At 47.4% G+C, this 23,423-nt stretch overlaps 1 protein-coding gene across 12 annotated transcripts in view; it reads left to right on the top strand.

The window, feature by feature from the left end:
• Positions 1 to 13,289: 13,289 nt before the first annotated feature.
• Positions 13,290 to 23,423, top strand: part of HMGXB3 (HMG-box containing 3) — a 78,755-nt gene continuing 68,621 nt past the window's right edge. For 2 of the 12 annotated variants that reach the window (XM_056516970.1, XM_056516958.1), the window contains exon 1: positions 14,229 to 14,587. In XM_056516970.1, the coding sequence (XP_056372945.1) occupies positions 14,524 to 14,587 (64 nt within the window). In that variant the 5' untranslated portion in view covers positions 14,229 to 14,523. Of the gene's footprint in view, positions 13,950 to 13,980; positions 14,108 to 14,138; positions 14,203 to 14,228; positions 14,588 to 16,387; positions 16,412 to 17,271; positions 17,309 to 23,423 lie in introns of those variants that run through there. The other 10 variants (XM_056516969.1, XM_056516968.1, XR_008843152.1 and 7 more) reach the window with 8 other exon arrangements.

The following is a 23,423-nucleotide window of genomic DNA, read 5'->3' as shown; positions in this document are numbered from 1 at the left end:
CCTAATGGAACCACATTTATTTGTAACTGTAAGTCCTGAATTCAAAGTGGTTTTCCCTGCATCAATCACTGATGGTAACCTACTGGGAGCAAATATATTTTTAAGATTTTTTGCTCTACGATATGTAATAGTAGGTTTCACAGGGATGTGTTTTTTTTAGGATAGGATCAACTCTCAAAACTGCCCAATGGTTATTCAAAAACAATTTTATTTTAGAACCCAGACTTTTATGAATTATGAATCGATTTCGAATAACCATTGGGCAGTTTTGAGAGTTGATCCCATCCTAAAAAAAACACATCCCTGTAAAACCTACTATTACGAGACTTCCGGTTCCGGCGCTGCCATGAGAAGACGTGGGTGAACGAGCTCCCGTTCCTCCCGACACAGATCGCTCCTCTCTACCGACCAAACCTGCTGCCCGGGACCCCCTCACACTCCGGACGCATCCCCTAGCTCCCTGGGTGATTGTATGGAGCGGTACCTGCTCCGTAGCCGTCTGGATTCCCCCGCACGAACGAGCAACCGCCCGGCCTCCTCTCAGAGCAGGGTAACAGCACCACGTGGAGAAGAAGCAGCGCAGGGAGCGGCGCAGCAGCGGCTCTCGCTCTATTCATATAAGCCGCGACAGGCACCGGATCGTCGGGGACTGTCGTTTGCAGGGTCCCCCCGCTCTCCAGCTGGAACAGCTGCTGGGAACCAGGTCAGTGGTGCCCAGGACATGCCCTCTCTCTCCCCCTTGGACTGTACTAGCGCAGGGGGCAGGAATATGGCGTCTAGGAGCTCTCCCCCCCCCTCTCTTCCTGGGACTCAGGATGCAGCGTCACAGGGCATGTCGCCTCAAGAGATTATATCACCTGAATGTCCCCCTCCTGACCAAGCTGCCGACAGCCAATTACCTGGGGATACTGTGGCTCCCTCCTTCATTATCAACCCCTCACAGCCCCTTGACTTCAAGGAGCTGGCAGCAACCATAATAGCGCAAGTTATGCCTGATATCCAAAGGTCCCTGGAGTCCTCCCTGCAGGCTACCTTTGCCACACTGAGACAAGACCTGACCCTGACTAATACCAAGGTCTCGGCAGTTAGCGCTGAGGTTACCTCGCTACACCAGCATCAGAGTGATCTGTCTATCCAAATGTCTGACCTACAGCAGGAGAACGCCAGTTTATGGGCAAAACTTGATGACCTGGAAAACCGCTCAAGGCGGAATAACCTGCGCATTGTAGGCCTCTCTGAACAGGTACCTGCATTGGACCTTCAATACCTATGTGAAGTTGAACTGACGGAGGCACTGGGCATAGATCATTATTGCAGGGTGGAGAGGGCACACAGATTGGGCCTAGACCCGGGGAGTAGAGGGGGTGCAGTACGCTCCTCACAAGGCGGACAATCTAACAGACCGAGACAGGTCATCTTCAAGCTTCTAGACTACAATGATAGACAGTCCATCTTGCGGGCGTATTGGAGACGGTCTGCACCACTGATCTTAAGGGACTGCCAAATTCTCATTTTCAAGGACTTTTCAGCGCCAGTGGGACGGAGAAGACGGGCCTTTAGTGGCATTTGCTCGGAACTGTTTACTCGCAAGATGAAATTTCAACTACAATTTCCTGCTACTTTGCGCATTTTTCACAGTGATGGCACTTCTTCAGTATTTCATACTCCCACAGCTGCAGCAGCGGCTCTGAATAGCACAGCGGATGCCCGTGTTCAGGGAGGGGCCCAGGGACCCCTGAAGGACTCTTCTTTGCCTAGCGGGCCACGCCACCGGAACTCCCAACGCGACAACCCCTAATTCTGTTTGCTAGCCGGAGGTCCCTGCCCAGTAGCGACTTGGGAGAAGCTGAGGCCTGCTTCATTGGGAGTGTCTCCCATGCTATGACATTTTCATAATCTATTGCTTGTTTATGTTCCGTTCGGGACTGGGGGTTCTCCTTGTAGTGATGCATTTTGTGAAGAGAGATCAGGTGGCGTTAAGTTTATGCTATGGGGAAATGTGGGGGGTGGTTGGGGGTTGGGGGTCTAAGGTTCGAAGCAGGGTCACTTGGCTACTGTCGTACCACTAGTTCCTAGTCATAAGTTGGGAGGAATGTATTGCTCTCAGGCAGAAAAAAGTGAAGTCCCCAACACAGTGCTTGGCATCTAAGTTGCTTCTTACGCACATAGTGTATTCATTGTTCCTGCTTGGACCATTATTGCTATATATAGTGTGGTCTATGCCAAGAGCTTTAAGGTTTGACAGTTAAATTGTAATCTCAACTATACTTGCTGATATCGTAGGGTGAGTGAGTGTGCGTGTAATTGTGTGATTTATTTTATTTTATTTTTTTTTATTTTTGTTTCTTTCTCTCTCTCTCCCTCCTTTCCCTCTCTTCTCTTTTCCCTTCCTACCAGTTATCTGTTTAAGACATGCGGGTCTTTTCATGGAACGTGAAGGGCCTACGCTCACCGAACAAGAGAATGCAAATCCTGAGACACTTGAACAGATTGCATCCCGATATTGCCCTATTGCAGGAGACCCATCTTGCCGCAGACGATATGCAGCGCATGAACAAATTGTGGGTAGGCTCTGTGCATGGCTCTCCAGCAGTCGGAGGTAAGGCGGGCACTCTTATCCTCATACATAAGCACTTCACTGGGAAGGTCATCGCACATGACACAGATCCAGAAGGACGATGGGTGAGAATACACTTACAGCATGAGGGCCACGACTTTAGCTTATATAGTTGCTACGCGCCTAATGGGGACAACAAACAATACTTCCTGGACTTAGAACGACGGTTGTTGACTGACATGGTGGCTAGTAAAATAGTGGGTGGGGACATGAATGCAGTGGCCATGACTTTGGAGGACCGTAGGGGTGGACTGGTGGACAGGTCACAGGCTAGGCCGAGTGATAGGAATTTTGGAACATTCCTGACGTCCACGGGTCTCAATGACCCCTGGAGGTTAACACACCCAGACAGCAGAGACTTCACGCACTTCTCTCACAGCCACAATTCGTGGTCCCGCATAGATTATCTTTTAGTGTCCCCTGACCTGTTCTCTAGAGTGGACGGGTCAGAGATTCACACTAGTTTCTGACCACTCCCCCATATCTATGTCTCTAGCAGATTCCTTCCCGAGGGGGACGGACTTCCAATGGCGATTTCCGTTATATATGGCAAAGGATGACAATTTTGTTGAATCCCTGAACAGCTGGTGGCTGGAGTACACTTGGTCCAACAGGGAACACCTTTCAGATGCACCCCTGTACTGGGAGTCGGCTAAAGCGGTTCTTAGGGGTCGCCTGCTGGCGTACATGTCCACGGTTAAAAAGAAATCCCAGCACCACTTTCGGGAAGCCAGCAAAATACTCAGACAGGCCTACACTGCATACATTTCTCAACCATCAGCGGCTGCTTGCCAGGCGTGGAAGGCAGCCAAGACCACTTTTGACCTTTGGTCCGAACGCAAATGTAAGGCCGCATACTCTCGATTCCGTGCGGAATTGTTTCGCTTTGGGAATAAATCGGGTCGTCTGCTAGCACGCCTGGAAAAAGGTCACTACACCCCACAACACTTTTCTTCGCTGCGCGATGAGTCAGGAGGTATTCATACAGACCCCAAATCTATTAACTCAATTTTTCATTCATACTATTCCTCCCTGTACTCAGCATCCCCTGCGGACATGGCTGTTGGTAAGACGTTTTTAGACTCGGTCCGAACACCAAATTTGAACTCAGAGGACAGGGATGTCCTTAATGCGGATTTCTCGGAAGATGAGGTCCGCAGGACTATAAAAAATTTACACAATTCAAAGGCGCCGGGCCCAGATGGGTTCACGGGCGAGTTTTACAAAATCCTGGTAGGCCAGGTGGTCCCTCCATTAACGTCCTATTTCAATCAGGTCCTGCACAATGGTTCCTTGCCTCTCCACTCCAATACGGCCATTATCAAACTTCTGCTTGTTACGCCTAGCGCTCCGGGTCCCCGCTCCTCCCCGGAGCGCTCACGGCGTCTTTCTCCCTGCAGCTCCCCGGTCAGTCCCGCTGACCGGGAGCGCTGCACTGTCATGGCCGTTGGGGATGCGATTCGCACAGCGGGACGCGCCCGCTCGCGAATCGCATCCCAGGTCACTTACCCGTTCCCGTCCCCTGCTGTCATGTGCTGGCGCGCACGGCTCCGCTCTCTAGGGCGCGCGCGCGCCAGCTCCCTGAGACTTAAAGGGCCAGTGCACCAATGATTGGTGCCTGGCCCAATTTGCTTAATTGGCTTCCACCTGGTCCCTGACTATATCTAACCTCCTCCCATGCACTCCCTTGCCGGATCTTGTTGCCCTTGTGCCTAGTGAAAGCGTATTGTGTGTCTAAAGCCTGTGTACCAGAACTTCTGCTATCCACCCTGACTACGAACCTTGCCGCCTGCCCCCGACCTTCTGCTACGTCCGACCTTGCTTCTGTCTACTCCCTTGTACCTCGCCTATCATCAGCAGTCAGAGAGGTGACCCGTTGCTAGTGGATACGACCTGGTCACTACCGCCGCAGCAAGACCATCCCGCTTTGCGGCGGGCTCTGGTGAAAACCAGTAGTGACTTAGAACCGGTCCACTAGCGCGGTCCTCGCCAATCCCTCTCTGGCACAGAGGATCCACTACCTGCCAGCCGGCATCGTGACAGTAGATCCGGCCATGGATCCCGCTGACGTCCCTCTGCCTTATATCTCTGATATCACCACGGTGGTCGCCCAGCAATCCCGACAGATCGCCCATCTAACCCACCAGCTGTCGGAAGTATTCACCATTGTGCAGCAACTTCAGTCGCAACTTCAGCAGCAATCATCTCCTCCGCCAGCTCCTGCACCCCTTCCGCAGCGAGTGGCCACTCCTAGCCTCCGCCTGTCCTTGCCGGACAAATTTAATGGGGACTCTAAGTTTTGCCGTGGCTTCCTTTCGCAATGTTCTCTGCACTTGGAGATGATGTCGGACCAGTTTCCTACTGAAAGGTCTAAGGTGGCTTTCGTAGTCAGCCTTCTGTCTGGAAAAGCTCTGTCATGGGCCACACCGCTCTGGGACCGCAATGACCCCGTCACTGCCTCTGTACACTCCTTCTTCTCGGAAATTCGAAGTGTCTTTGAGGAACCTGCCCGAGCCTCTTCTGCTGAGACTGCCCTGCTGAACCTGGTCCAGGGTAATTCTTCCGTTGGCGAGTACGCCATACAATTCCGTACTCTTGCTTCTGAACTTTCCTGGAATAATGAGGCCCTCTGCGCGACCTTTAAAAAAGGCCTATCCAGCAACATTAAAGATGTTCTGGCCGCACGAGAAACTCCTGCTAATCTACATGAACTCATTCATCTAGCCACTCGCATTGACATGCGTTTTTCTGAGAGACATCAAGAGCTCCGCCAGGAAAAAGACTTAGATCTCTGGACACCTCTCCCACAGTCTCCACTGCAATCTGCGCCTAGGCCTCCCGCCAAGGAAGCCATGCAAGTGGATCGGTCTCGCCTGACCCTGGAAGAGAGGAATCGCCGTAAGGAAGAGAATCTTTGTCTGTACTGTGCCAGTACCGAACATTTTTTGGTGGATTGCCCTATCCGTCCTCCACGTCTGGGAAACGCACGCTCGCACCCAGCTCTCGTGGGTGTGGCGTCTCTGGATGCTAAGTCGGCTTCTCCACGTCTCACGGTGCCTGTACGGATTTCTACTTCAGCCAGCTCTTCCCTCTCAGCCGTGGCCTGCCTGGACTCTGGTGCTTCTGGGAATTTTATTCGGGAGTCCTTGGTGAATAAATTCCGCATTCCGGTGACCCGTCTTGTCAAGCCACTCCACATTTCCGCGGTCAACGGAGCCAGGTTGGATTGCACCGTGCGTTACCGCACGGAGCCCCTCCTAATGTGCATCGGACCTCATCACGAGAAAATTGAATTTTTTGTCCTTCCCAATTGCACTTCCGAAGTTCTCCTTGGACTACCCTGGCTTCTACACCATTCCCCAACCCTGGACTGGTCCACTGGGGGGATCAAGAGTTGGGGTCCCTCTTGTTCCAAGGACTGCCTTAAACCAGTTCCCAGTACTCCCTGCCGTGACCCTGTGGTTCCTCCTGTATCCGGTCCCCCTAAAGTCGTTAGGGACTCTGCCTGCCACAGAAAATGCCTCTCCCCCCCTCCCAGTCCCTTCAGGCAAGCCTCTGTGTCCCCTCATGGCTCCCGTCCTTGTGTCTCCCTGCCCCGTGCCAAGCTTCACCCTCTGCCCTCCCTCCCCATTCCTACTCCTGCTGTACTGCCTGCCATTGAGGAAACCATCCATTCCTTCCCGGTGTCCTCATCCCAGGGAAGGCAGTCACCGGACAAAAAAAAGGGGAGACCTAAGGGGGGGGGGGTACTGTTACGCCTAGCGCTCCGGGTCCCCGCTCCTCCCCGGAGCGCTCACGGCGTCTTTCTCCCTGCAGCTCCCCGGTCAGTCCCGCTGACCGGGAGCGCTGCACTGTCATGGCCGTTGGGGATGCGATTCGCACAGCGGGACGCGCCCGCTCGCGAATCGCATCCCAGGTCACTTACCCGTTCCCGTCCCCTGCTGTCATGTGCTGGCGCGCGCGGCTCCGCTCTCTAGGGCGCGCGCGCGCCAGCTCCCTGAGACTTAAAGGGCCAGTGCACCAATGATTGGTGCCTGGCCCAATTTGCTTAATTGGCTTCCACCTGGTCCCTGACTATATCTAACCTCCTCCCATGCACTCCCTTGCCGGATCTTGTTGCCCTTGTGCCTAGTGAAAGCGTATTGTGTGTCTAAAGCCTGTGTACCAGAACTTCTGCTATCCACCCTGACTACGAACCTTGCCGCCTGCCCCCGACCTTCTGCTACGTCCGACCTTGCTTCTGTCTACTCCCTTGTACCTCGCCTATCATCAGCAGTCAGAGAGGTGACCCGTTGCTAGTGGATACGACCTGGTCACTACTGCCGCAGCAAGACCATCCCGCTTTGCGGCGGGCTCTGGTGAAAACCAGTAGTGACTTAGAACCGGTCCACTAGCGCGGTCCTCGCCAATCCCTCTCTGGCACAGAGGATCCACTACCTGCCAGCCGGCATCGTGACACTGCTAAAACCGGGCAAGGATCCACTACTGCCCCAGTCATATCGACCTATCTCGCTAACCAACCAAGACCTCAAGTTGATGTCTAAAATTATGGCAGATCGCTTGAGCACCCTTATACCCATACTTATTGGTCCATCTCAGGTGGGATTTGTTCGGAATAGATCCGCTGTCACCAACATACGCAAGGTCCTCACTGTCTTAGACAGGGTTCAGCATTGTCCCGAGCCAAGAGAACAGCCGGTATTGTTAGTGCTGGATGCTGAGAAAGATTTTGATAACGTGCGCTGGGATTGGCTCGGGATGGTGCTGGACAAAATTGGGATAAGGTGGAGTTTCCGTACCTTCTTAAATGGTCTATACGCAGCTCCTGTAGCTAGGGTGCTTACCTCGGGATTTTTATCTCCCTTGTTCCCCATCCTCAAAGGAACGAGGCAGGGGTGTCCCTTGTCACCCCTGCTGTTTAACTTAGCCCTAGAACCTTTGGCCAGACATTTGGAAGACACGGAGGTATATAGGGGGATAAAGGTGCAACATGAGACGATTAAATTGACCCTGTTTGCTGATGATATTCTTATTTTCCTAGCAGATCCGAAGGCCCATTATACTACCCTAATGTCTACCCTGTCTCACTTTGAGTCATTTACGGGATATAAAGTTAATCAACATAAAAGTGAGCTCCTGCCGCTAGGCCCACCCAAACCGGCTTCTCACTGGGCCTCCATTGGCATACCAGAAGGTATAGTGAGATCTGCTATAACATACCTGGGGATTAGGATAGGTAAAGTCCCTTCTTCTCTTTACACGTTAAATTATCCGCCTCTGTTTAGGAAAATACGCGACGAGCTTGAGCGATGGCACCACCTCCCCATAACTTTTTTGGGTAAATGCCATTTGATTAAAATGATAAGCTTCCCGAGATTGTTATATCAACTACAGACCCTCCCGTTACTTCTGAAACACTCAGATATTACCTCTCTTAATACGGCATTCACGCGATTCATATGGGCGGGGAAGAGACCGCGAATCTCTCTACAAAAACTGATGCTAAGCAAGGTAGATGGAGAAGTGGGTTTTCCGAACCTACGGGGCTATAATCTGGCCTGCCTCTTTAGACATGTGATGGATTGGCTGTACGCCACAGATTTTCACTCTAATCATAAGATTGAAGCAGACTACGCATCTCCTTGGAGTCTTGTGTCTTGTTTGCATGCACGGATCGCGGGTCTCCCTGCCTATATCAAGCGCTCAATTATGGTGAGGGACACTGTAATGACATGGCGGGCAATACGCAAAGCGTATGGGCTACCATTCCTACTCTCTGGGAGGCTCAATCTTTGGGGCCATCCAGAATTTACACCGGGAAGGGAGAACAGCTTATTTGGGGCTTGGCGCGCTAAGGGGGTGGAGGTGGCCAAACAGCTGATGCATATAGAGGCGAGAAGGTGGCTGTTGCCCCACGAAATTCTCCAGACATTTGACCTGCCTGCGACCCACTTCCTCCAGGTTTCTCAAATACTTTCATTTTGTACATCGAGATTGAGGGACCCATCGCCCGAAGTATCCCCTTCACCATTTGAGGACTTGATAGGCACATAACCCAGAAAAATGTCCATATCTTCCCTATACAGAACTATTAATGACCGTTTGTTGAAGATTTCTAAACACACTATCTTTGCCAAATGGGAGTCTATTCTAAACTGCACAGAGGTCAGGGAACACATTCTGGAGGGATGGTCGAGGGTTAGAGCCAACGTTATCAACGAACGCTGGCGAGAATCGTTCTTTAAACTGATGCATCATGGCTTTTTGGGTTTCAATATTCCTGCCTTCGCGGCATTCCCTGATAGGATTACTGCCTGTCCTAAGTGTGGCCTGTCAGGGACTGACTTTTTCCACGGCATTTGGTCTTGCGAGGAATCTAAAAGCTTTTGGGGAGGTGTGGTAGACTATATTGATTGTCACTGGAAGGTGAGACTCCCGGAGTCTCCATTGGCGCTTCTGTTTCAGTCTGTCGACCCGGCAATGGCAGACAGAGCGGGTCCTAATAACATCCCGAAATTTGTACACGTCATTCTGCTGGTAGCGAAACGTGTCATCTTGCGGGAGTGGATCAAACCAGCTATGCCGACCATATCAGCAGTGATCGAAGAGTTGAAAGACTTTCTGGAGGTGGACAGACTGGACACAGAAAGACATCGTGAACGCAATGCAAAGAAATTCTTTGCCAAATGGAAAACCTTCATGATTGCTCACTTATCTAGGTCCCAAATTGAAGCTATAGTTACACCATTTAGACACACGGAGTGGTACTCTCTTGCCTCACTCAGTGACACCTTAGGCCCTCTACGCCTTCCTGATCGTTGAGAGGGTTGACCTGCTGCTATGGTTTTTGCACTTTATATGGTCTCCCCCCCCTTACCTACCTACTGCACCTTACTCCTACTTTTCACAGCATGTTTCCTCTCCCTTTTTGTCTTTTACACTTCTCTTATTTTTTATTTTTTTTCGTGTATACATGTGAGTCCGTTTGAGTGAATGATCGGTAGGCTTTCATACTCGAGTGACGTCAGAATGACCCATGTTCTGATTGGCTCACGTTGCTCTTTCTGGGCGTCTGAGATGGACGCTTCTGAGAGTGCTGATTACTAGCCTCTACTTGATATTGTTAGCACTTTTACATTATAACATAATACTTTGATTGTTTTCTGGTTACTTGATTATCTTGATAACTATCCCAATTGGGCTCTGTTGCAAGGTTTTTGCTTGACAGTCTCATGTTCTTCTAACTGTACTACAGTGATTGCTATTTTTGTGAGTGAGGTTTACTCGCTTTTATCTGCTCCTGTTGTTGATTGTACATTTTGTATTATCTATTTGCCACTTATAAAAATGAAAATCTTTAATAAACAAAGTTTTCAAAAAAAAAAAACCTACTATTACATATCATAGAGCAAAAAATCATTCACTCAAACGGACTCACATGTATACACGAAAATTTCTATATACAATAGAAATTTACAAAAATTTACAAAAAACGGTTAAACGGTAGTTTTTTCTATGGTCTCATTCAGACCATCCGGTACCAAAGTGTTAAATTTATAAATCCAGAATGATTCTCTATTAATTAAACACTGGAATCTGTCAGGGGAGAGTAACAAAATAGATTTAATAATAGATAAACTAAGAACATTAGCCTCTCCACCATGTACTATACAAACATGGTGTGAGGTACTATGTTTCATAAATTTTATACGAATATTGTGTCGTTGTTTATTCATACGCTGGCGCACCGTCTGAATGGTGCGCCCCATGTACTGAAGCCCACAGACACAAGTTAGCAAACAAAACAACATATTGAGAGGCACATGTGAACAGTTCCCCAATAGTGGATTGAACAGTACCTTGATCGGCATTGCAATCCAAAGACACCTAATGGAACCACATTTATTCGTACCTGTAAGTCCCGAATTCACAGTGGTTTTCCCCACATCACTCAGTTTTGACGGTAACCTACTGGGAGCGAGTATATTTTTAAGATTTTTTGCTCTATGATATGTAATAGTAGGTTTTTTTTTTTTGAAAACTTTGTTTATTAAAGATTTTCATTTTTATAAGTGGCAAATAGATAATACACATTTAAAGAAGTTCTGCAGCGACAGACAACTTATTCCCTCTCCGCAGGATAGGGGATAAGTGTCGAATCCTGGGGGGTCCGACCGCCGAGACCACCCCGCGATCTCCTGTATGGGGCCATGGCTCTGCCGTGGCTCTCCCCGTACAGGAGGTGTGTCGGCCGCAGCATAAAGCCGCGGGCGGACATGCCCCCTCCATGTATCTCTATGGGAGAGGCAGAGAGACAGCATTCTTGCATGTCTGTCGACTTCAGTGAGGTCAACGACACAAGCATTAGCTGTGCAGAGCCGCGGTAATGCCGGGTACCCATACGGGAGATCACAGGGGGTCCGAGCGGTGGAACCCCCCGCGATCAGACACTTATCCCCTATCCTGCGGATAGGGCATAAGTTGTCTATCGCTGCAGAACTCCTTTGGAGGAAAGTTGTATGGAAAGTTGTATTTGAAGATTCATATGGTGTGACTTCTTATGCAGAGGATGAGAACCTAGTCTTCCAACATCTAAAAGTACTATAACATTTAAATAATTAAACATAGGAGTCTAGTCTTAGGGGTGCAGGGCTAGCAGTCACACAAGACAACCGTATTATAAACAGCACATGGTGGGTTTTCGCCCTGTTACTAGAGAGGAGTGAATCGATTTGAAACAAATATCTGAATCCAAACTGTTTCTGATTTGTTTTGGGCAAATCTGTACAGAAGCAGGGATTTCTACCCTGCTCCTGTACTTATTGAGCAGCAGGCATCATATGATAAATATGCACTCATTAACAGGAAAAAAAAACAAAAAAAAACATACCAAAAAGGAGTTGTTGGAATCAAATGAACTTTCTATCTGTGAATGTTATGATGATATATGGAACTGAATACAATATTAGAGCAAAAAGGGGACCCCCGCAACCTCTCCTGCAGCACTCCCGTTCACCAGCTGCATGGAGTGAAGAACGCTCCATGGCTGATGACTAGCGATACAGGGATAAGATGACTAGGGGCAGAGTACCCCTTTAAAAGCTTATCCCCCTATCCACAGAATAGGGGATAAATGTCTGATCATTGGGGCCCGACCACAGGGACATCCCACAATCTCCACAACATGGCCAGACTCTCCTTGCTGTGTAGCCCGGCTCACACCTTCCAAGACGTAGTAGTCTCGGGGGTGATGGCCCACTCAGCCAATCACCGGCTGCAACAGTGTCCCGTCTCGGCCAGTGATTTGATGAGACAGCCCTTGTTCTGGAGATCATGGCATGGGTCCCAACCCTGTATATAGGGAACACGTTTTTAATAACTGGTAACTCCTTTAAAACTGCGTGGTATTAAACGGTTCACCTGAGGAAGGACAATGTGAGTGATAAAAACACGTTGTACTATTTATTAAAGTTGACCTGCCTTATGTATGTGTTGTGGTGAAGAATACTTATATGGTAAGACAGTAGATCTCATTAGACCCTATTTTTCTCTACAATTTAGGATCCTTTAGCATCGCAGCTAATATTTGTGAAGTGTGGTGGATGAGGTAAAATGTCTATTTTAGAATGTGCTTACAGAAATGGCAACTCACTCTGCCCCCTCCCATCGTGTTTGAAAGAATGTCTCAAGATGGCGTTTCCAGAGAGACTGCACCCAAAATAATGAGACTGGCGTGATGGACGAGGAACGCCTACAGATGGAAGAAACCAATCACAAGGACAGCTGTTCATGACATGCTACAGACTATATAAACCCTTGTAATTGGTTCAAATACAGAAAGTATCATTTATCTCAACTGTGTGTCTCAGTGTGATTTCTTCTGTGAAGTAGGGTATATGGGGAGTAGCTGTGCGGTGACTAAAGGATGTCTGGTTAACCCTTTCTATTTGTGACGCCAGGGTGAGGGGTCCTCTGTAATGCTTGTCCTACCGCCACCCTTCCCAAGAGCGATAGGGAGGTATAGAATAATTGATTGTCCACAACCGGAGAGTTTGCTGAAAACAGTCGGAACTTTACTGAAGATTTTATGCAAGCTTCATAAGCAGAACAGTCTCTATACATGCAAAATCCCTTAGAGATTGACAGTGGTTGGGACCTTAAACGTTTTAGAGTCCGTAAACTGATATGCGCTGTTTCACTGGATTTAGTTTTGGTCCAGTAGTCACGCAAGCTTTAGCGGGGATTAGTTTAGAACTCACGGTTTAGTTTAGGCTGAGGCCGGCAGGTTTTCTGGCCTAGCATGTCTTTGAAAGTTGCGCAGATCCGTTCTGCTAGTCCGGCATCCACGAGAGCAGCAACCCAAGAGAGCGATAATTGGCTACAGCTCCCTTATATGGGCAGGGGCTGGACTAGAGCTAATTGGTCCAATACTTCTGTCAATCACCTTTGCATAGAATTATGGGTAAAAATGTGACCCAAGGACCTCTAAAAGTCCTCTAACATACCATAGAGGAATTAACATAGTCACATGACCGAAGGTAAGTATACTATACATTATATTAAATATACATTATTAAATATGTACATATAAACATAGAGTAGAAGGAGGCGACTAGAGGCTGTCCCACCTGGGGGACCCTACCTGAACGTAGTAACTCTGACTTTGGGGACCACCATACAAGGCACGGTATGCAATACGGTATCGGGACACCACACGTCTATCCTGCATATGCTGATTCTGACACCTAATTAGGAAGGGGGCAGATACTCATGTGATACCAGGTCGGGTAGCGATCCATTTTAGGGTTGCATTGTGACTCGCAAGTTGGCGCAACAGCAAACAATAGATGGATTTTTGGTACTGACCCCTTTCATAAGGTACATTGGCGATTAGCGGTATGGCGATCTAAAGCCGTGGCGTGGCCAAAGTCACCATGTATGGGAGTTGTAATTTTACGACAGCTGGATGGCCACAGGTTGGACCCCACAGCCCTAACCTATCTGTTCTTTAATTTGTCACCCCAGATTATTTTTCTGATTTTCTGGCCCCTACATGGGTAATTCAATGCACAAATAATGGATATGCATCCTGCATGGTTGATGTCCTACTGCTATGTCAGCAGTCTAATGGCTTATTACCACCTATCACTATCACTAGCTCGCCATCCACTACATCAGGACACACGTGGCTAAAAGGCCGCCGCTGATTGGTGTTCCGCTTATCATCGCACGCTCCCATTGGCAGCTCCGCCCTAGCAACCTGGCCGCCATCTTGGAGAGGGCATGGAGGAGCAGTTAGGTCTTAAACATCGGCGCTTGTTCTAGCACACAGGTAAGTGGCTCTGGACGAGCCCCCGGGGGTCCCCGCAGTCTTCTGGATGTAGTAGTGGTTCATATGGCGGATGTAACGGGCTCCCAGGGGCGCCGAGAGGTGAAGTCCGGTGGGGAGTTAATAAGGCGGACGCTCATTGGACGTTGGGGAGTGCCCGAGTCAGTATGAAGACACATGAATAGGCGGAGGGGGAGGGAAGAGAACATAGGAGACATGAGAGAGCACAGGCTGGGGGGGAGGATATCCCTGACAGGTCTCTATAGTGGGTGCATCATGGAGGGACTTGCACATTATAAACCAGTGTTTCTCAACCAGGGTGCCTCCAGCCTCAGGCTATTGCAGAACTACAACAACCAGCATGCATGGAAAGCCAGTGCCTCCAGCTGTTTAAAAACTACAACAACCAGCATGCCCGCGCAGCATCATAATCCAGCTGTTGCAGAACTACAACGACCAGCATGCATGGAAAACCAGTGTCTCCAGCTGTTGCAAAACTGCATTTCCCAGTATGCTTGGACAGCTGGTGCAAAACTACAACTCCTAGCATGCTCGGGGCTTGTTCAGCTGTTCGGGCATGCTGGGATTTGCAGTCTTGCAACAGCTGGAGGCACGCTGTTTTGGGAAACATTATTATAAAGGTATGGGTGCAGGAATCACTCCATTATGCGCACATGTGGGTGCAACATGCAGTTTAAAGAAGATCTGTAGTGCTATGAACTTCGGATAGGGGATACGTTTTAGATCGCGGGGGTCCGAGCGCTGGGGCACCCTGTGATCTCCCGTACGGGGCCGCGGCAATGTACAGGAAAGGGGGCGTTCTGTGCCCGCATGATGCTGCAGCCAGCACGCCCCTCCATGTATCTCTATGGGATTCATGGAGGGGTGTACCGGCTGCTGCGTCATGCGGGGACTGAATGCCCCCTTTCCTGTACATTGCTGTGGCCCGTATGGGAGATCGCGGGGGGCCATAGCGCTCGGACCCCCCGCGATCTAAAACTTCTAAAAAGTTCAGAGCACTACAGGTCTCCTTTTAATCTCCATGTTTGCATAGATGTGTGTATGAAATTTGCCATTAATTTAGCAATGGATAAAATTTGTGCAAATCTATATAAAACATGTATGGCATAAGATCTGTAGACGCCTGAAAGGCTGTTCACATTATGCTTTTTGAGTACATTTATCGTCCATATAAAAAAAAAAAGTCTGAACAGTATATTATGTTACTGAGTTAATTTCAATATATGTATATTTCTTTTGACCTTTTTAAGCTATCCACCTGCAGCAGCCTCCTGAATTGGTGCTTAAAGGACAACTGCAGCGGTATCTACAGGATAGGGGATAAGTGTTTGATTGCAGGGGTCTGACAGCTGGGACCCCCTGTGATCTCCTTTACGGGGCGCCGCCATTAGCGCTCATGGTGAGCGCTAAGGCGCGTAGCGTCGACCTAGAGGTCGACAGTGACGCCCCGTCTCCTCCCCTTCCCCCATACAGTTCTGTGGGGGAGGCACGAACGCGGCCTCCCCCATAGAGATGTATGGAGGAGGCGTGCTGGCAGCAACGTCATGCTGCGTCCTGCACAGGACAGCCGCGACCCCGTACAGGAGATCACAGGGGGGTCCCAGCGGTCGGACCCCCCGCGATCAAACACTTATCCCCTATCCTGTGGATAGGGGATAAGTGTTAATCACGCTGCAGATGTCCTTTAACCCCTTAAGGACGCAGCCCTTTTTCACCTTAAGGACTGAGCCCTTTTTCGCAATTATGACCACCATCACTTTACAAATTAATAACGCGAAAATGCTTTTACCGAATATTCTGATTCTGAGAGTTTTTTCGTGACATATTCTACTTTATTTTGGTGGTAAATTTTCGGCGTTAATTCTATCCTTTTTTGGTGAAAAATCCCCAAATTTCATGAAAATTTGGAAAATTTTGCATTTTTCTAACTTTGAAGCTCTCTAATTGTAAGGAAAATGGATATTCCAAATACATTTTATTTTTCTTCACAAATACAATATGTCCACTTTATGTTAGCATCATAAAATGGACATACTTTTGCTTTTTGAAAAAATTAGAGGGCTTCAAAGTAGAGCAGCAATTATCAAAAATGTCATGGAAATTGCTAAATCTGAAGGGACAGATGTTACAGAACTACAACTCCCAGCATGCCTGGGCAGTCGAGGCATGCTGAGAGTTGTAGTTTGGCAACATCTGGAGGGCTACTGTTTGGACACCACTGTAACAGTGGCCTCCAAACTGTGACCCTCCAGATGTTGCAAAACTACAACTCCCAGCATGCCCAGACAGCCTTTGGCTCTCTGGGCATGCTGGGAGTTGCAGTTTGGCCCCCCTAGTGGTTGCCACAGTAAAGATCGATTTACTTTCACTTTCGATTCCCTACCTGATCAGGATCCTGCAGGCTCCAGCGAAGATCCCGGGTCCCCAGGCATCTTCTCCTGCAGGTACGGCCTCCATCTTCTTTCCAGAGCCCCTTGACATCCAGGGGCGGGCAGAACGGGGGGTTGCCATGGCAACCCCCTGTCCTGCGCTGCCATTGGTCAGAACTCCGTTCTGAGTAATGGCAGGGGATAGGAGTAGATTGCAGCTTTGCGACCTCACTCCTATCCTTTAGGCTGATCGGGGCTGTTGCTGACAACTCCGATCAGCCCTATTTTCCGGGTGATCGGGTCACCAGAGACCCGATCAGCCTGGAACTGGAGAAAATTGCATGTCTGAATTGACATGCAATTTTCTCCGATCGCCGACATGGGGGGGGGGGGGGGGGGGGGGGTCTCAGGACCCCCCTGGGCGATGTGCCAGGGTGCCTGCTGAATGATTTCAGCAGGCATCCGGCTCCGGTCCCCAACCGGCTAGCGGTGGGGACCGGATTTCCCACGGGCGTATGGATACGCCCTCGGTCCTTAAGGACTCGGAATGCAGGGCGTATCCATGCGCCCTGTGTCCTGAAGAGGTTTAAGAGGTTGTCTGTTTACTAGTCCCATGTTTTTCTGGCCATCTCCAGCCTGTTTGCAATAAATAAAGGTGGTTGGGAAATATTTACTCTATTTATACAGTATAGTGCACACAGATTCCGCAATGCTGCACACTCAAATTGGGCCCTGTCCCCATTGGGGCTCACAATCTAAACCTATCAGTATGTTTTTAAAGTGTGGAAGGAAATCCACGCAAACACGGAGAGAACATACCAACGCTTTGCACATTTTGTCCTTGGTGGGATTTGAACCTAGGACCCCAGCACTGCAGGACAACAGTACTAACCATTGAGCCACCAACTAAAGCAGCCAAAGTGGAGAAGTTACGCAAGTTTTGTAACTATCATTGGGAGACCTTTATCTTTGGTAAGCAAGTTCTGAAGGCTTTTTTTTCTTCTTCTTATGTTCTACATATTTATCGCGGTGATAGCAGCTGGGACCTGTCGCGCATGATGGGAGCACCGGCCCGGTGCTTTATCACTGGGGGTTGATAAAATTGGAGCACATAAGCAAAATACAAAAGTTGGTGTGGGTGGTGACACCACATCTTTCCCTATAAATACGAATCACAAATAAATGTTCATTGTATGACTAAGGCTACTTATCGTGGCCAAAACCTGTCACCTGTTCTCCATGTTGGCTGATTGCTGAATAAACTTCACGCAATGCTTCGATACTGCGCTGGACTTTGCCTTTCTTGTTCATTTACTCCTGAGTCCTGTCTCGTCCAGGTCTCTGTCCAGACGGGAGGTCAGTTGAGACTTTATTAATTACCACAGGCAGTTTTGAAAGCCAGGTCAGACCTGAAGTTGACTTGCAACTTTTTGAAGGGGTTTTGGAACCCTTTTTTTTTTTTTTTTTTTTAACCTACATGCGATAGTTGCACATTATAAATATGTGACCACTGCAAAGTGAAAATTTAAATTGTTTAGGTAAGGCTGTTTGCTACTTCATGCGTACCCACAAAAGTCACAAAAAAATGCTTAGGCGCACGTGTGACTTTTTGCGCACCCAGAGAAAGAAAATAAAAAAGGCTCAAAATACCTTGATAAATGTCCCCCATTGACCTCAATAGGAGTTACGCAAACGGTGTAGCCCTACATGCTACTTTTTTTTACGTAACTTTCCCACTTTAGCTGCTTTTGGATTCTCTGTCGCTGGATGTGCCCGGAAAGCCAACCTACCACTTGGGACAACCCCCTTTTAATATCAGCCTGAACATTAACCCCTTAACAATATAAATGTATGTCCTGATGCGTAGGTACTTAACGCAGCAGGACGTACATTTACGTCCTATACATGACGCGAGCACTGGACCAATGCTTGCATCATGCGCGGCAGTTCCCGGCTGCTATCAGCGCCATCGCCGATGTCTGCCATTAACCCCTCGGATGCCGAGGGGGGATCCGATCATCCAACATAGCGGCCAGAGTTCCCCTCACCTTCCTCCAGCCGTCTCCCAGGGCCTTCTCTGTTTTGAGGCAGGATGCAGCAGTAGGTGAGGCCTGTTCACCTCCTGCTGTTGCTTAGAAACAACTCTCGGCATGCAAAGCCCAAAGGGCATGCTGGGAGTTGTAGTTTTGCAACATCTGGAGTTCCAACTACAACTCCCAGCATGCCCTTTGGTAGTCTCTGCATTATGGGGGTTGTAGTTATGCAACAGCTGGAGGCACATTTTTTCTATGAAAAAGTGTGCATCCAGCTGTTGCATAACTACAACTCCCAACATGCACAGACTACCAAAGGGTATGCTGGGTGTTGTAGCAGTGTGTCTCCAGCTGTTGCAAAACTACAACTCTCAGCATGCCTTTCGGCTGTCAATGCATGCTGAATGTTGCAGATTTGCAACAGCTGGAGACACATTGGTTGTGAAACAGAGTTTGTTACCTAACTCAGTGTTTTGCAACCAGCTGTTGAAAAAATACAACTCCCAGCATGCACTGAGAGACTGTACATGCTGGGAGTTCTAGTTTTGCAACAGCTGGAGGCACACTGGTTGCGAAACACTGAGTTAAGTAACAAACACTCAGTGTTTCGCAACCAATGTGCCTCCAGCTGTTGCATAACTACAACTCCCAGCATGTATGGTCTGTCAGTGCAGCCTGGGATTTGTAGTTTTGCAACAGCTGGAGGTTTGCCCCCCCCCCCAATGTGAATGTACAGGTTACAGTCACACGGTTGGGTTTACAGCGAGTTCTGCTGCAAGTTTGAGTTGCGGCAATTTTTCCACCGCAGCTCACACTCCCAGCGAGAAACTCACTGTAAACCCAACCGTGTGAATGTACCCTAAAAACACTACACTACACAAAATAAAAAGTAAAACACTACATACCCCTACATAGTCCCACACGAATTAGAAAAAAAAAAAAAAGTCTACACTACACAAAATAAAAAGTAAAACACTACATACCCCTACATAGTCCCACACGAATTAGAAAAAAAAAAAAACAAAAAAAAAACGTCTTGTACGGCATGGTTTCCAAAACGGAGCCTCCAGCTGTTGAAAAATAACTCACAGTATTGCCGCACAGCCACTGACTGTCAAGGCATGCTGGGAGTTTTGCAACAGCTGGAGACACCCTGTTTGGGAAACACTGCCATAGGGTATTTTTGTGGCAGATTCAAATCCCCAATTTAGGGCTCAAATGCGCATAGTGCTCTCTCGCTTCGGAGCCCTGTCATATTTCAAGGAAACAGTTTAGGGCCACATATGGGGTATCTTCATACTCGGAAGAAATTGCGTTACAAATTTTGGGGGGCTTTTTCTCCTTTTACCCCTTATGAAAAGGAAAAGTTGGGGTCTACACCAGCATGTTAGTGTAAAAAAATTTTTACACTAACATACTGGTGTTGCCCCATACTTTTAATTCTCACAAGCGGTAAAAGGAAAAAAAGACCCCCAAAATTTGTAATGCAATATCTCCTGAGTACAGAAATACCCCATATGTGGGTGTAAAGTGCTGTGCGGGCGCATAACAAGGCTCAGGAGTGAGAGAGCACTATGTACATTTGAGGCCTAAATTGGTGATTTGCACAGGGGTGGCTGATTTTACAGTGGTTCTGACATAAACGCAAAACAATAAATACCCACATGGAAAAAAGCCTCCCAAAATGTGTAACCCCATTTCTTCTGAGTAAGAATATACCCAATATGTGGATATAAAGTGCTCTGAGGGCGAACTACAATGCTCAGAAGAGAAGGAGCGCCATTAGGCTTTTGGCAAGAGAAGGTGTCTGAAATTAAAGGCCATGAGTGTTTACAAAGCCCCCATAGTGCCAGAACAGTGGACCCCCCTCCCCACATGTGACCCAATTTTGGAAACTACACCCCTCACGTAATGTAATAAGGGGTACAGTGAACATTTATCCCCCACAAGTGTCTGACAGATTTTTGGAACAGTGGTCCGTGAAAATTAAAAAATGTATTTCATTTGCACAGCCCACTGTTCCAAAGATCTGTCAAACGCCAGTGGGGTGTAAATTTTCACTGCACCGCTTATTATATTCTGTGAGGGGTGTAGTTTCCAAAATAGGGTCACATGTAGGGGGCTCCACTGTTCTGGCACCACGGGGGGGCTTTGTAAACACACATGGCCTCCCACTTCTATTCCAACCAAATTCTCTCAGCAAAAGCTCAATGGCGCTCCTTCTCTTCTGAGCATTGTAGTTTGCCCGCAGAGCACCTTGCATCAACATATGGGGTATTTCCATACTCAGAAGAAATGGGGTTACAAATTTTGGGAGGCTTTTTCTCCAATTACCCCTTATGAAAATCAAAAATTTGGAGTAACCACAGCATTTTAGTGAAAAAAATCTAATTTTTAATTTTTACGTCTAAATTTAGCAGAAATTTGTCAAGCACCTGTGGGGTGTTAAGGCTCACTATACCCCTTGTTACGTTCCTTGAGGGGTGTAGTTTCCAAAATAGAGTGCCATGTGTTTTTTTTTTTTTTTTTTTGCTGTTCTGGCACCATAGGCGCTTTCTAAATGTGACATGTCCCCAAAAAAACAATTTCAACAAAATTTGCTTTCCAAAAGTCAAATGTGACTTCTTCTCTTCTGACCATTGTAGTTCGCCAGCAGAGCACTTGACGTCCACACATGGGGTATTTCCATACTCAGAAGAGATGGGGCTACAAATTTTGGGGGGGGGGGGGGGCATTTTCTCCTATAACCCCTTGTAAAAATTAAAAATTTGGGGGGAAACCAGCATTTAATGAAAAAAAAATTAATTCATTTACACATCTGACTTTAACGAAAAGTCGTCAAACACCTGTGGCGTGTTAAGGCTCAGCGGACCCCTTGTTACGTTCCTTGAGGGGTGTAGTATGCCATGTCAGTTTTTTTGCCCCCCTACATGACATGCCCCCCAAAAACCCTTTCAGAAAAACTCACTCCAAAATCCCATTGTCGCTCCTTCCCTTCTGAGCCTTGTAGTGCACCCACAGAGCACTTGACATCCACATATGAGGTATTTCCTTACTCAAGAGAAATTGGGTTACAAATTTTGGGGGGCTTTTTCTCTTTTTTACCCCTTGTAAAATTAAAAAAAACTGGGTCTACAAGAACATGCGAGTTACATAGTTAGTACGGTCGAAAAGACATATGGCCATCAAGTTCAACCAGGGAATTAAGGGGTAGGGGTGTGGCGCGATATTGGGGAAGGGATGGGATTTTATATTTCTTCATAAGCATTAATGTTATTTTGTTCCATGAATGTATCTAATCCTGTTTTAAAGCTGTTAATTGTTCCTGCTGTGACCAGTTCCTGAGGTAGACCGTTCCATAAATTCACAGTCCTCATGGTAAAGAAGGCGTGTCGCCCCTTGAGACTAAACTTTTTCTTCTCCAGACGGAGGGAGTGCCCCCTCGTCCTTTGGGGGGGTTTAACCTGGAACAGTTTTTCTCCATATTTTTTGTATGGGCCATTAATATACTTATATACGTTTATCATATCCCCCCTTAAACGTCTCTTCTCAAGACTAAACAATTGTAACTCCTTTAATCGCTCCTCATAGCTAAGATGTTCCATGCCCCATATTAGTTTAGTCGCGCATCTCTGCACCCTTTCCAACTCCGCAGTGTCCCTTTTATGGACAGGTGCCCAAAACTGAACAGCATATTCCAGGTGAGGCCGTACCAATGCTTTATAAAGGGGGAGTATTATGTCCCTGTCCCTTGAGTCCATGCCTCTTTTGATACATGACAATATCCTGCCGGCTGTGGAAGCAGCAGCCTGACATTGCATGCTATTCTGTAGTCTGTGATCTACAAGTACACCCAGATCCTTCTCTACCAGTGACTCTGACAGTTTAATCTGACAGTGACTCTGACAGTGTTAAAAATGAAGATTTTGAATGTACTCCTTTACCTTGCTGCTATTCCTGTGAAACACCTAAAGGGTTAACACACTTTCTGAATGTCATTTTGAATACTTTGGGGGGGGGGGTGCAGTTTTTTATAATGGGGTCATTTATGAGGTATTTCTAATAAGAAGACCCCTCAAATCCACTTCAAAACTCAATTCCGATTTTGAAAATTTTGTGGAAAATTGCTCCTGAACTTTGAAGCCCTCTGATGTCTTCCAAAAGTAAAAACATGTCAACTTTATGGTGCAAACATAAAGTAGACATATTGTATATGTAAATCAATATATCATTTATTTGGCATGTCCATTTTCCTTACAAGCAGAGAGTTTCAAAGTTGGAAAAATGCTAAATTTTCTACATTTTCATGAAATTAGGGGATTTTTCACCAAGAAAGGATGCAAGTAACAATAAAAATTTAACACTGTGTTAAAGTAGAATATGTCAGAAAAAAATCTCGGAATCAGAATAATCAGTAAAAGCATCCCAAAGTTATTAATGCATAAAGTGACTGGTCAGAATTGCAAAAAAAGGAGTCCTTAAGATGAAAAAGAGCTCAGTCCTTAAGGGGTTAACCTCTTAAGGACGCAGGGCGTACTTGTACGCCCGGTATAAAACGCGGTCAGGCCGTGACCCCGCGATGTCGTTATCAGCTAGAACATGAGCGGAGGTCCCCTCACCTGCCTCCATCGCGTCCAATCGGCGATTGATTGCTCCAAGCCAATGCACAGCAATGATCTGTGTATGAGATCGGTATGTGCAGTGAAATAGCCACAGCTAATAAAGATGATTTCACACCTTCCCTAATGAAAGTTCCCCTTTTCCCATAAAAAAAAACTGTGTAAATAATAATAAACATATGTGGTATCGCCGCGTGCGGAAATGTGCAAACTATAAAAATATATTGTTAATTAAACTGCACAGTCAATGGCGTACGTGCAAAATTCCAAAGTCCAAAAAATATAAAAATTGTACCAATAAAAACTTCAGAACACAGTGCCAAAAATTAGCCCTCATACTGGCCCTTACGCACAAAAAGAAAAAAGAAAAAGAAAAAGGGGTCAGAAGATGACAATTATAAACTTATACATTTTCCTGCATGTAGTTATGATTTT

The sequence above is a fragment of the Hyla sarda genome, chromosome 4 (genome assembly GCF_029499605.1).
Source record: "Hyla sarda isolate aHylSar1 chromosome 4, aHylSar1.hap1, whole genome shotgun sequence".
Lineage (NCBI taxonomy): Eukaryota > Metazoa > Chordata > Amphibia > Anura > Hylidae > Hyla > Hyla sarda.
The sequence above is the reverse complement of the archived record's forward strand: the minus strand, read 5'-3'. Positions and strand labels throughout refer to the sequence as shown.